This window comes from Sitophilus oryzae, unplaced genomic scaffold (assembly GCF_002938485.1).
Source record: "Sitophilus oryzae breed Bouriz unplaced genomic scaffold, Soryzae_2.0 scaffold_1193_pilon_pilon, whole genome shotgun sequence".
Classification (NCBI taxonomy): Eukaryota; Metazoa; Arthropoda; class Insecta; order Coleoptera; family Curculionidae; genus Sitophilus; species Sitophilus oryzae.
The window spans coordinates 155,492-171,175 of record NW_022145830.1 but is presented as its reverse complement, the minus strand read 5'-3'; the positions used below and the strand labels follow the sequence as shown (position 1 = coordinate 171,175).

General features: G+C 31.4%; 1 protein-coding gene across 3 annotated transcripts in view; it reads left to right on the top strand.

The window, feature by feature from the left end:
* LOC115891741 (GTP-binding protein REM 1) overlaps window positions 1–15,684 on the top strand; it is a 282,470-nt gene that overhangs the window by 208,328 nt on the left and 58,458 nt on the right. For all 3 annotated transcript variants that reach the window (XM_030912285.1, XM_030912283.1, XM_030912282.1), the window contains one exon: window positions 3,850–3,935. In XM_030912285.1, coding sequence (XP_030768145.1) covers window positions 3,850–3,935 — 86 coding nt within the window. The remainder of the gene's footprint in view (window positions 1–3,849; window positions 3,936–15,684) is intronic.

Below are 15,684 nucleotides of genomic sequence, written 5' to 3'. Positions count from 1 at the left end.
TCAAACGGAAAAACATCATAAATATGTTGCTTCGAGAATATATCCTTTGAAAAATATTTTTGAAAATGCAAAATTTATTTTTAATATAACCGTTTCTACGCAAAATAAAGTGCATCCAAATATCAAAGTATGTTATTTTGTATATTATAATATCTTGTAATATGAAATATAAATAAATGAATTAATTGTATGTAGGTATAAAGAATTTTACACAAAGTTATATACCTTTATTTATGACGGCAAATGAAACTAAAAAGAAGAATTATATTTTAAAGTAAGAAATCGAATTTTTGTAGGTTTGATAATAATATTTTTGTAACATATCTAGGATCACTCTCTTATAATAACAAGTGTGTACCAGCGATTTCGTTCGCGTCGAATTAATCATTTGTAATGGTGATGATAAAGCAAAGCAAGTATTTCCATTAACAGACAAACCGGATAAAATTTTCTCACATTTATGTCAGCATGAGAAAAAAACAATATGGCGATATTATTATATAACTTGGTAATATTTGAGGGGTAGTTTCATCTCGTTGGAATTTGACTTTCGAAAAATCCGTTTGCCAAAAATAAGCTTTTTACGTCAAGCAGAATCGTGGTTAAGAAATTACCCAACTTTTTGTAACGCCCTGTATGATTTTTTAAAAAATTTTAAAATATGTAAAGAAACAAATAAATTATGCTTGTCCAAGCGTTTTCCCGAAAGACTAACCGTTTTTTAAATAACAAATATTGTAATATTTGAGGGGCGTTTTCACCCTCTTGGAATTCGAGGAACCCGTCCTTACCGAACCTCTACACCTCACAGTCAATCCGTTTGCCAAAAATCAGCTTTAAACGTCAAGCAGTTTAAGCAGAATCGTGATTACTCAATGGTCATATTTTATGAAACACCCTGTATAAATTTATAAAAAATCTTGAAATATGTAAAACAACAAAATAAAATATACGTGTTTAAGAGTTTTTTCCGAAAAACTTACCGGTTTTTAAATAAAAAATATTTTAATATTTGAGGGATAGTTTTACCCCCTTAGAATTCGAGTTTCGAAAAATCCCTTCTTACCGAACCTCTACACCCTAAGTCAATCTGTTTTCTAAAAATCAACTTTTTGCGTCAAGCGCTTTAAGCAGGATCGTGATTAATCAATGACCAGATTTTTCGAAACACCCTGTATATATTTTTAAAAAATCTTAAAATATGTAAAAAACAAAATAAAATATACGTGTTTAAGCGTTTTTTCGGAAACTTGACCGTTTTTTAAATAAAATATATTGTAATATTTGAGGGGTGGTTTCACCCTCTTGGAACTGGAATTTCGAAAAATCCCTTCTTATCGAACCTCTACACCCTAGAATCAGCCTGTATGCCAAAACTGAGTTTCTTACGTTGAGTGGTTTGAGCAGAATCGTGATTAATCAGTATGTCAGTCACTTAAGGATTTTATATATTAGTATCATATTAGTATAGATATCAAAAAATTATGGTAATTTAATTATCTTTCGATGTGCAAGTATAATTTGTAGCATATACAGGGTCCGGCAATAGTGTGTCAAGCCTCTGTAGCTCCTAAAAAATGGATTTTGTATTCAAATTATTTTACAATTTTTAGCGGTTTCGCAAATATAAGCGTTTTTATGACATATGGCTCTTCAAAATTTTCTATTGGGGTGTGTTTAGAAATCTTTGTTGGTCGTTTACATTATTGTCGTTTTTAACTAATTTTAACTTATTCTTTTTATTTCTTTTATTTCTAACTATTCTATATAGTAATTTAATTCAATTTTCATTGATTGTGTGAATATTCAATATTATTATTAATACATTCTATATGTTCTTTATAAAAGGTAGACGCTTAAATTACCTCGAAAAGTTAGAAATATTAAAATTAGTTAAAGGTTAATTCTCACTATACCATCCGTATCAGCTACATTCCGTTTCCCTTCCGTTTGCATAAAATATTATATCATGTAAATTAATAGGACAATGCACACTATCCGTTCCGTTTCCCTTCCGTTCCATATCCTTTCCTTCTATGCATTTTTTTGACGGACGAAACAGCGTTGTCAAGTTCTTAAATTTGTACCAGTTATGTGAACATTTTGCTGATATTTATTTATACTCTCATCCTCTAATTAAATCTATTACCTTTTTCAAAAGATACAAATTTTTAAAATAAAACTTTCGTAATGATATAAATTCTACAATAAAAAGTATGGAACTGATACGGAACGGAAGCATACGTATAGCGCGAATACAATCAAAATTACGGAACGGATATGGAATGGAAACGGAAGGTATAGTGAGATGGAGAACCTTAAAAACGACAATAATGTAAACGACCAACAAGTAACAAACAAACACATTTTTATTACCCCATTGTTTGTTGTAAGCCTCTTAAACCCACCCTCATAGCAAATATACAGGGTGTTCCTTAATGATATGCTAATATTTAAGGAGGTGATTCTTGAGCCTATTCTAAGAAACAAACTTCAATTTACGTCCTAAACATTTTAACTTTTCAGGTAACATTTTCTATTTTTTTTTCAAAATATCTCTGATGGCAAAATAAAAAACACTAAATCACCACAATACATAACAATAAACTGATATAGTTTATAATCATCTGCTGATGATGCTAACATGGTTAGCGAAACGCGCGTCCAGTGTAAAAGTAAAAGTGTTTTGGTGTATTGTGGTGATTTAGTGTTTTTTATTTTGCTGTGTAACACCAAAGGTTCCAACCCTCAACTGTAATATCTCTGATGGTTATATTTGATACATATCAAAATGCTTATTTTGATACTATACAAAAAAAAATGTTTTATTTCTTAATTTCCTTCCAGCCAATGCAGAAATGATTTCCACACAAATCAGCGCATCAGGTTTTCAGCGATTTGACCCTGAAGTAAAGTGACTTTAATTTTTTAAGCAAAAACTAGTCGCGTCGGACGAGAAAAATCAAGAGATAAAAAATGTTTAGAAATGAATGGAGATTTTAAAAATAATTTTTATTTTAAGAGAAGTACACTCCTTTTTTCTCAAAAAATATTCATTGTAAAACCCGTATGGACGACGCACGTTTAAATTAATAAAATTCTTTGTACGTCAAAAAAGGTATTTTAATGCATAGAAGACGTGTATTAAGTTTCATAAAGATATCTATAATAAAATCAGAGTTATTAGGGAAACATTTCTTTTAGAAAACTATACCACCCTGTATCTCAGAAATTAAGATGTTTAGGACATATATTCATAAAAAGTTTTTCTCTTAGAATCCAAGAATCAGCCCTTAAATATTAGCATGCCATTAAGGAACACACTCTATAAGGTCGCGGTAATTCACTTCCCTCCTCCCATACAATCTACATCTACAATATTTGATACATTATTGTAAAGATTTAAAGAGATTAAAACATTTTCTAGAAAAAATCAAACAACATAAAGTTATGAAAGTTTAGTTAAACGTCAATATGATTATTTTGTTATTTATGATAAATTACATAGTTCAATAAAAAGGTAATAAAGCTTTTCTTTTAACGCCCGAAGAAAACGTCGATGTGGCAAAATAAAGTTTCCAACTTAGCCAGAAAAATAGAAAACAAGTTTTTTTTCATTTCATAATAAAATATTTACGAACATCCTTGCGATATTTTCTAATTATATTCGGTCTAAGCATAAGAAAAAAGTTAGAAACACCAGAAATCTTTATTCTGTAGAGTCAGTTGATTTTTTATAACTCAAGAAGAAAAAGAGTTCATTTCCCTATAAAGTTTTAATGTCCTTTTGAAGTTTTTTTTGGTGACCTACTTGTATCAATAATACAATAATATTTCTTTCTTTTTCAGATATACTAATAAAGACGGAAACAGTATCAATAATGCTCAATGGAGAAGAATCGGAACTAACCTTCCAAAATCTCGGAAGCTCAAAGGTAAGGAAACAAATAATGTTAAATAGTGTGCTTTATTAAAGATTGTAAATCTACAGTATGTCCCCGAATCAAGAGAAAAAGCATTATTCTCAAAATGTTGACAATAAAAGTTTTTCCTCTTGTAAATACGATCTAGGGATACTGAAATTTTGTGTTAGGTAAAGAGTTACAAAAAAAGCTACAACTAACTACTTTCCTAATAATTATAAATATATAAACAGTTAAAGTTAGTTTATTTACATCAACAAAACTCACTTCCTTAACAGCACTTAAGGGACATAAAGAGCCATTACTACCGCGTTCCCGTTCAATATATTCTAATAAAGTTGCGATGAATCGTTTACGGCTATTAAGATATCTTGTACACTTCTAAAAAAACAATGTTCGTCTGCTAGTAAAAAATTTTAAGCTTTTTAAGCTTAAAGTATCACAACACAATTCATTTAAACCAAAAATTCGTAATTACAGCTCATAATACATAATACAAACACAATTCATTTAAACCAAAAATTCGTAATTACAGCTGATAATACAAAACTGTGTCAAAAACGAGTGACAATGTTAATTTGTCGTAGCTAAATAAAAGAAATCATAAACATAATTATCTTCTTAGCGCCTGCCATCATGCTTTTAGAACTCTGTGATATTTTTAATGGTTACCTCTTTTTGAGGTCGCACTTGATTTGTTTGATTTTCAGCAGATATTTATAAATATACACGAGTGGGCCAAGATGTACTCAGCAGAAGACTAAATAATTTTGAATAATGACTATACCATTGTAGCTGGTTTATTTCTTGAAAAGTCTTTGCCACTAGGAGAAAATCCACAAAATAAAAAAGTTATTTTTTGTAAACACCACTGGCATTGGTCCAACGGAAACCAATTTGTCAGTGGTATTCTACTAATAAAGCAATATTTCCTAACCGACAAAAAATGCTTTATCCTTTCAGGAGGTAGTTTCGTAGTCAGAAGCAAAAAAAAACAAAGAACAAAGAAACAACTACTTAAAATATACAAATACAACTATTCAAGAACGCTTTAGTTTTTTTAGCACATACGTTTATTTCGTTGGCTTTCTGTTAAAAATCTGTTATATGAAGTTAAAAAAAATCAAATTAACAAAAATTACTACCTGATAACAATCACTTAATGCGCTAAAACCAATCAGCTTTAAGTTTTCTGTATATAATTATTTTTAGTTTGTTTTTAATTTTTACTCATGTTATGTTTATTTCAGTTTTTAAAATAAAGTAGTTTATCATTTATTAATTTATTATCATTATTTTGATCGTTTTTAGTGATTATGTTTATTTATGTTGTGCTTAATAAAATCCTTGTCTTTTTGTCGGTTAGGAAACTTTTATTTATTTGTAAAATACCACTAACAAATTGGTTTCCGTTAGATGTCGCGGGTTTACAAAAAATAAATTTTGAAGTGAAATTTCTTTACGCGCTTTGGGAATAAAAATTCAAGGCCGTGACACACAGCCTTGACTGACGGCCACGAGACACATGCGAGACGGCCGTGACGCGCTAGCTAGCGAGCGGAAAAGCGATAGAGGCAGTGTTGTCACAGCTACCCCATTCGGGGTAGATCTACCTCTTTGTAAAACAATTTAACCTTATTATCTCGTGATAATCTACACCGATGAAAAATTTAAACAAAATCTCTATGCCATACGCGGCTAACAAAATTACTATGATAAACTTAATATTTTACCAACCTTGTGTGCTAGGAAGTAAATTTTCATGCATATTTTTATCGAAAGGTTTGTAGCTTCTGAATAACGGTCTAGGTAAAGCATCTAGCTAATTTGCCAGCTCAGAATTAGAATTTAGAGTTAATAACTCGCGTTTTCACTCACACTGTCATATTTATTTTAAACCAATAATCAACGAGAATATTCGTATAATTTAATAAAATTACTGTAAATCACTAAAAATAATTAATTGTTTGTAATTGAGCTGTAAATTCTGTATTATTAATCCGGTAAATGATGGAGATAAACAATTGTGATTGATTAGAATTTTATTTTAAGATGAAACTTTTGTTAACAACATTCTGAGAATTCGAATAATGAATTGAATAATGACAAGACAAGTGATATCTGTCTAAAAAAGACAGCGATTTAGGTGACAATTTGGTTATGTAAAATTTAGAGTGACAATTTTGATTATGCAAAAGAAATACTGGTTACCTAACGATTAACATTCATTTAAAAATAAATCCCCAACATGAATAAAGAACAAAAATTTCAACAATTCATTTCGACAAAAACAGATCACAGAGTACGCAAAACATATTGTTGGTTAGTAGCAGTTAGTAGTAGTCAGAGATATAGATGTAGTAGTATTTTGGTTTAATGATCATAACTGTCCTGCAGGGTAATAGAATTATCGTTTATTAATAAAAATTAAAAAACATTGTAAGCTTATAAAGCTAGAATAGTATACGGTTTTATATTAACTCGGAAGTTTATAAAGCATATCCTTCAAATCCTTCAATTTAAATAGCTGTTAGTAAGAAGTTTGACTTCAAAATATTGTTAATATCTTAAACAATAAATCAGATACAAAATTTTATCATAGATAGCATTTTAAATAGTAGGTCACTATCATACGTATCTGATATTTTAAATAATTAAATTAAGGGCAACACTACACTGCGACCATCCACAGATACATTGCAACAGCTAATTCTATACCGCATCATCATATACGCTACTCGCATATTGCAATAGTAGCTTAATGCAAGTAACACCAGATAATAACTAAGTGGCTTTACGTGAAATTCGCCACCGGGCCACATTTTCGTCTGTAATATCAGTAAATTTTCATAACCCTCTCGTGGCGGAACAAAGCTGCTTTTCCATGCCATCTGTGGGTCGGCCATTTTCCGAATTTTCCTGTCTCTTGCGCCAAATCGCCCGTAAAGGTCAACGGAAAATCTCTCTCTCGTTTCTTTTACCTTTTAAAGGAAATTTTCACGGAAAATTCTCCTCAATAAACAACTAATCGACTGCTAGCAGGGTTGGATATATAGGAGATTAATAATTTATTTCACTCACTAGGTGAAAATTATTATACAACATTCCATTTAAAACCCCACAAATTTATTATAAAAAATATTTGAATCGTCCTGTATATCTACGAAAAAGTTTTAAAATGTGATCAACGGAAAACGGAAAGATGTAGATTTAACATTTTTATGGGTATATGTGTGAAGGCAATGTGCATAATTTAAAATTATTTTGAAATATACAGGGTGTTTCAGAACTCAGATCCATACCAAAGTTATATATTTTCTTATGGAACACCCGGTATTTTATTTCATTTTTGAATTCTTGGGCCTAAAAAAAACATTTATTATAAGCATTAAATATGTTTAAAAACTTTGGTTTTTGAGATATTTGAAAATATTTATACAGGGTGTTTCATAAAACATCTGCTATCTCTCGTGGGGAGATTCCCCACGTAGGAATAGGATTTATTTTTCATATCAACATAGGTCCGATTCTGCTTTGTTTCGTATCTACTATCGGACAAAAGTAGAGCAACACTTCGAGAAATATTTGCAAATCGCGATTTTTTAATTATATATGCATGATAATGTATACAAATACAATAAATTTAAAAACTACGAAGTAGGCTATGAGTATCCATGACAGCAAGAATTTTTACTAACAAAACAAATGAATTTATTTTTACATTCCGTTTTTAATCTTTAATAGCAGCGCGTCAAAAGTAGAGCAACGTTCAAATAATTCATTCCAAAGAAGGGTTTTAGCAAAAGTAAAGGCCAAAATAATTGTGCGAGGTTTATTTTATGTTTTTTCAAACATTTCTATGCTGGATTAGTCATGCCAAGAGGAATTCGAATTTCAAAAGACTTGAAGCAAAGAGTTGTGAATGCATTCATGGAAGGTAACAAACAAGCCGATATTTCAAGACAGTTTGTGTTACCCCGGTACAGTGTATCTAAAATAATTTCATCGTATAATGACAGGCGACACTTAGAAAAGTCGCCAAAATCGGGAAGGCCAAAGAAAACAACAGTAATAACCGACAGACGCATCAAAAGAATTGTTCAAAATGATCCTTGGAAGTCCGCATCTAGAATTATTGCCGAAATTCCAGAAATTACGGTTGGTATACGAACAGTACAAAGAAGATTAGTAGAAGCAAAGTTATTTAGTAGACGTCCAGGTAAAAAGCCGTTAATTTCGGAAAGAAATAGAGCAGCAAGGTTGGCATTCGCACGTGGGCATTTAAACTGGACTGTCAATAACTGGAAACAAGTTCTGTTCAGTGATGAAACGCGCTACAAAATATTCAATTCTGATGGAATGAGACGTGTGAGGCGATCAATCAATACAAGGTTAATGACACGATGGACCGATTTGTTAGGAGGGATATCATACAGAATGTTATGCTTCCTTATGCAGAATGGGAAATGCCACTGCGTTTTATTTTCCAACAGAACAACGATCCGAAACACTCTTCACAAGTTGTTCAAAAGTGGTTTAGGGAAAATGACGTTCGAGTTTTGCAATGGCCAGCACAATCCCCAGACCTTAACCCCATTGAAAATCTCTGGGAAGAAGTAGAATGTCGTATTCGTACCCAAATGTTTCCAAATAAACAATCCTTGATAGATAAAATTCATGAAGTTTGGACAAATCTTCCCAAAAATGTCATTCAGAAATTGATTGCTTCAATGCCGCGCCGTTGTCAGCAAGTTATTAATAATAATGGATATTCTATCAATTACTAATGTATTACTTTCAATTATTATTGTTCTTAAATGTGTTAAATATTTTTTGTTGAAATAAATAATAATAAGAAGAAGAATAAAAATAAGAAGAATAACAAGAAGACAATAAAATGTGTTGAATACAATTTGTTGCTCTACTTTTGTCGCCCCCATTTTCATCACTTTTTATAATCATTATTATTTACCATTTTTAAACTGATTAAAAGTACACAAAAATTTTGTAAAATATTACTTTTAGTATAAGGATAGTGTGTTAGTAAACATAGCCGAAAATCACAACCTAATAATTTTTTTTTATTCAAACATGAATAAATATGAACTTTGTTGCTCTACTTTTGTCCGATAGTGTACATAGTGTTAAAGTCTTAATATTCTTTCGATATATTATAATTTTCTTCCAAGTACTTTTAGTAATTCGAATGAAATTTTGAGGGTAAAAGTTACGTATGTAGCACTTATACTACATATTTTAATGCTAAAAAATGTGCGCCACTAATTTTTTTCTTTTGATATCAAAATTGTATAGGCCGTTTACTGTCAATTAAAAGTTATCTCTTGATATTTTTTTCGTATTCGGCCTCCTTGATGAGATAAAGGTAATTTTATTAATCACAATTAATAAAATTAAAATTAAAATAAAATTAATAAGTAATATATTTTACCTAATTTATTATTAAATATTATTGCCACTAATTATTATTACTATTATTCCAACCTAGAGCAATTTAAAATAAAACATAATGGTATTTAAGATAATTACACAAAACTTAATTTTAAAAAGTTTTAACATTTTGTAACTTTAAAACTATGCATTTTCCATACCCAGGTTTATAGGAACTTTTTCCATGTTTTTTTTATGAGGAATCAATGAGTAAGTACTTATTTAAAACTTTCACTAAGTTAATAAGCTTTAAGTTAATGATGTTCATTTTTTTTTAAGATTGCTATTAGACTTGGATCAAGGCATATTAATAAAATTTCGTTTATCTCATCAAGGAGGCCGAAATCGACACAATATCAAGAAATAACTTTTAATCGGCCATTAAACTGCTTACACTATTTCGCTAACAAGAGGGAAAAGAGTCAGTGGCGTAGATACTTTTTTAGAAAAATCATATGCACGTCCCTGGTGAATAGTCGAAACTTTTTTAGCTTTAAAATATGTAGCACTTACAATAGTAACCACAAAATTTCATTCGTATCACGAAAAGTACTTAGAAGAAAATTATAATAAATCGAAAGATTATTAAGACTTTAACACCCTGTAGCTACGAAACAAACCAGATTCGGACTTATTCCCCACGAGAGATGCTACATGTTTTTAAAACACCCTGTATAAATCAGACGTATATTATCTTCTTCACTTTTTTAGAATCCTGGTATACTTTGTATACCAATATTACTATAAGTAAATTTCCTAAAATGTTGAAGTAGTATTACCTCAATCGTATAAAATCTACAACCAAGCCATCCCTGGTTGCCAATATAAAACAATGGAGGTCCCAAGAACGTGACGACGAATAGAGCAAAGAAACTAGTAGTTTGATTTTGATTTTTCACGAAAAGGTTAAAAGGCTGAGCGTGCAAGTCCGACCTGAGAAAGCCAATTAAGACTCTGCCAATTTTTTTCAGTTAAAACTCGCAAACGTCGATTTTAAAGCAAAGTGTTCGTGGCTAAAAGCGATAAATTCATTTGAACTTTTATTAAAAATAAAATGTTTCTTTGTATTAAAGTAAGAACAATTTGAACGTTCAAACAGCTCAAAAGGTACTTTCTGATACAATTATTTTATTATAGTGATGTGCTTTAATAACACTTTTCTTGAGTTATAACTCATCATACAGTCTCAGCTCTTTGACAAAAGCCAGTATCTGAGACGGTTTTACATACATACTGCCATTACTCGCTGACGAGTATTCGACACGCATCAAAAGATAGTCACGCAAGGCGTTTTCTTTCATGAGCTTTTCTGTGACTGAAAGGCCCGATACGTGATGTTATTTGCCTACCGCACTCCGGACATTCAAAAATCTCATTGCTTTGTTGCCTCTTTACTTTTTGGTTGTCGCTGTTAACTGAGCTTACAATTCTTCTCCATTGAGTTCTATTGTAAACTGCTTCATCCCAATGATTCTGCATGTTAATCCCCTTTAAGTTTTCGTGGAAAATGTCCTTGTACCTTTTGAGTTGTCCACCCGGCCTCCTCTTTCCGTCTACAAGCTCACCGTAAAGCAGAGCTTTTGGTATGCGGTTTTCTTGCATTCTGCATACGTGACCAGCCCATCTTAAGCGGGATTTTGTAACCATGACTTCAATACTCTCGCAATTAGCTTTTTCAAGGACCGATACGTTTGAGACATGATGAAATCACCGGATTCTTAAGAGTTGTCTAAGGTGTCTCTGTTGCAACTTGTTTAATGCGTTCATGTGTCGGCGGTACGGCACCCAGTTTTCGCTCCCATTTAACATGGTGGGGATTATAATTGCTCGGTACACTGCAAGTTTCATTTTTGTACTCAAGAAATGTTTGTAGAAAACCCTGTCTTTTTATTTCCAGAATGCTCTTGAGACGCTGCTAATCCTGTGCTGAATTTCTGAGTCGATATTCGCCTTTTCCGAAATCAAACTGACGGTTTTACAGATGTTATGTCTCCATCTCCGATATCAGTCGTACCAAAGTAATGAATGGTAGTTGTCTCGGCGCACTCTACAATCTACTGAGGTATTCATTGAGGAGGCATTGTCCTTTAGAAACCCCGTAACAATCGGAAGATTGTTCTTACTTAAATCAAGGAACATCTTTGATTTTTCTCGGTCATAAGTACTGAGAAATTTCTTCGAGTGTCTGAGGCCCTTGGAAGATCCCCTTTCTATGTTACAAATGGAGTCCTCCTCGTTCTTGGGTTCCGTTTTAAGTTGGTCTCCAGTTAGTGGTGTGTTGGCTTCTTTCCTAGCTAGATCGTTTGCTTTTTCATTACCTTCTAGCCCTTGGTGGACTCTGGCACCCAGAGTAGAAAGACTTTATTTTCTTTGCCTAATTTGTTCAGCGTGTCTAGGCTTTTTTACCAACTTTGAATTGATGGTTACTAAGTTCGATAACATAAGTAGTGTTGTAAATAGAAATATTGGAAATTTACAAACTTCTCTGCAAAAAATTGGAATGTAGAATTTAGAATGTTTAGGAGGGAAGTTAACCACCGTGATTTTACAGATCTATTGTGCGTTTTCTTTTCTTCAGTTATACCGAGTTATAACTGATCATACAGTCTCGGGGCTTTCACAAAAGCCAGTATCTGAGACGGGTCCACAGAGACGGCTCCCCATCCTCGACATCAGCCGTACCAAAGTTCATGGCACGAAGGGTCGTCGTCTCGGCAGTGATAAGGTGTTCTGGTGTTTCCACATTTTCCCCACAGAATCTACATTCGCCGTTGTTCCTTCAGCTTCAGCCTACTGAGGTATTCGTTGAGGAGACAGTGTCCTGTTAGAAACCCCGTGACAATCCGAAGATTGTTTTTACTTAAATCAAGGACAATCTTTGATTTTTCTCGGTCGTAAGTTCTGAGGAACTTTTTCGAGTGTCTTAGGAAAATATTGGAAACATTGTGAATTTTGGATACATACATAAAAACAATTTAAAACTTGTTCCGAACGATTGCACAAACTTTAATAGAAATATTTACATATGTAAAAAATCTGCATTAGTCTACTATTTTCTGTTTACGACAAATAATCCAAGAAAAAATTCAGAAATGTGTTAATTGGGATAAATATTAAAGAGAGTATTTCCTTAATTAGAATTATCCACAGTTACCACTTAGGCTCAATTCAAATTAAAGCCTGGATTAAAGCAGTTTTAATTAATCCGGATCTTCGGAATATCGATAGTAGTCAGCCAATAACTATCCCAATTATTTCTATCAATTTCGTATTTTCTCTATTTCCTCCTAATTCTAACAATTTTTAACTGTAAAACAAATCTACAGAAATAAAAATAAAATAACATTAACATTTAAACCAATTCAAGAAAAAAAAAATTGTTTAATAATTTCTTTTTAATATAATTAATTATACAGGGTCGCTTTTACGTATGGAAACGGTCGATTATTAAGTAAAATATAGGAGGTAACGCAAAAAGTTAAATACAAAAGTTATAGGATTTTTAAATATCTATTATTAGCGAGTAATAAATTTAAATATACAGGGTCGTTTATAAAGTCGTGGCACATCAAAGTTTCATTTTTTTAAAAATAACCTTCCTATATATTATTACATATTTCAATTCTTCCTTCAATTCTAAGCAAAAAATCGAAATACACACAATGTACCTCAAAACAACCGTTTCCCAGTTACTGACTTTTGAAAATATCACTTAAACAATTCGATTTAATTAATTTTGTTGTGTTTGCTTTGATTTAATGATGCCATTCTGCCGAAACTGTGATACTGTTGTAATGAGTTTTTTAAATTCCTATTAACTACTAGTAAATTTAAGTATACAGGGTCGGTCATAAAGTTGTGTCACATTAAAACTTTATTTTTTTATCCGTATTTAAAAAAATTAATTTGGCCTCTGTATCTCACAAATTATTACCTAATTTGAAAATATAAAATTACTATCAGATAACCCTAATAAAGTGGCTATGAGAATGGGCAATTGGTATTTTGATTTTTTAAAAAGTAACAACAGGAAAAAATAAAGTTGATTTTCAAAAAAATCTGTTTTTTTTCAAAATAACTCAGCAATCCTTGAAATTTTTAAAACTTTTTTGATGGCATCTTGGTGGTATTTGATGGCATCCCAAAGCGCAACTTTGTCCCAGTTTAACCATATTCGTATCTATGACTGTTACCGAGATACCAATGCGCCTACCTCGAATTTATTTGTAGCACCCTGTATGAATACTGTAGCTTTTTATACAAAAGATTACTCATATCGGTCGCGATGGATATACGTTCATGTTTTGTATTTTTTGTTAGATTCCTGGAAAAGGTTTTCAGAAAACAAAGATCAGAAAAATTACAAAGGAAAATCGAAAAGTTCGAAAGACATAAATCGAGTTTTATGTCTATTTTGGTATATGTTATTATTTAAATCGAGATCCTCATCAATCATGAACGACTAACACTGTAGTACGCTTTATTTAATATCGATAAAATGGAAAATTTGCACGTGAAAACACAAATCTTGCAAAAGACGAGCGACCGACGAGTGTCAACAACCAAGAAAATATTTTTAGAACGCTGTGTGCCGGTTTCCGCAATGAAAATAAATAATCTGGAGACGACATCGACCGTCGATTGCTCATTTCGTCACGGTTATCTGTCTTTAGTTCTAAAGGCGTCTAAAGTCAATTTTATATCAGTTGGCAAGTATTTATATACCGGGTGCGTCCCAAAAGTGGTTCACCCCTATAACTTTTTTATTTTTTCAGATAAAAAAACGAGATTTGGTATGTTATTATATAACATAAATTAGGATTAATTGACGTATTCAATTATTTTCAGCCACTTTCTGTTTCACCGGAAATGACTAAAACTTTTGATTTTTAAGTGGTACCATCGCATTTTCAAATGGTACGAGGGTGTCCATTAGCATATTTGAAAAAAGCATTTTTTTACGAATAATTTCATACCATATACTTGATAGTTCATGTAATTCTGTCATTATGAGCCGCATATTATATCATTAAATGAATCAAACATGTCGAGTATGGAATTTAAAATATGCGTAATGGCGTTTGTAACAAGTAGGCATGGAAAGAACAATTTGTTGACATAAGGTGATGACATCGTTGTTGGTCAAAAACACATTAATCTAAATGGCCAGACGTACTTGCAGTATTATTTAGAAGAAGATTATTCCAAATCTGGCAATTTTATTCCCCGATCCTCTTTTTAGAAACATTTATGTAAAAATATCTGCTTTCTGTAGAAATATCTTTTGTTTTCAAACGTCACAAAAGTATTAATATTTGCGACGTGATTGACAATATAAAAAAGTCATTTTAACTAACGCCTAGGCATAAAAGTAAAGCACTTTTACGTCTAATCATAAAAGTACGAAAATATATTATTGACATAAAGTGTCAAATTCAACGAGCCGTAACCATAGTTGCTCGATATATAATTACATACAAGGTATGTCTTTTAAATATTTTTATATTATTTAGAACGTTTGAAATTGTTTCAAAAATTATTTGTGGCATTTGAAAACAAAATTGCATGTTCTATTCGGAGTAAAAATTACTTTTTGTGCTTCAGCATATGTCAAACGTACAGCTTCGCCACAAAAAGTATAATTTTTAATCCTAATAAAACAATATACTATTATCTAAATAGGCTAAAAAGGACAATAGCCAAAAACTAGCTAGGCCCTACAACTTAAAATAATAACTGACAAGTTCAAGCATTTTGTTTAAAGGGGCCCACAAACTGTCAATATTATTGCGCAATATTTCATATTGTGCAATAATATTGACCGTTTAGGGTTTACATTGAAAGGTTGCACAAAATATTGTGTCAATCAAAAACAGTTTGATTTTTATTGTGCAATAGTGATTAGTTTGTATCGTGTGTGGATATAATTGCACAATAGGTCAGTATATTTTTGTTTTCTCTGCGTGTTTGTCTCGCTGCTCGGTTCTATTTAGAATATTTAGATCAGTAGTTTGTCAGCAAATATGGGATCAAAAGGAAGAAAGACGATTTATTATAGATATCATCGAAATTGTACCATTCTTTGCCAGCTTTATGGAGTACAAAAATCAAAGAATATAGCAACAGAAATAAAAAAAGTAAACAATATAATGAACTACTAGGGAAATATAAGGAAAAATACCCAGACGCTGATAGAAAACAATAGCAGCTTGTTTTTTCTTATCCACGTTAACCAAAGTGCAAAACGGAACTAGTTATTGAACAAATTTATTGTACTGTTTAGAGATAACTAACAATATTATTGGGCAATATT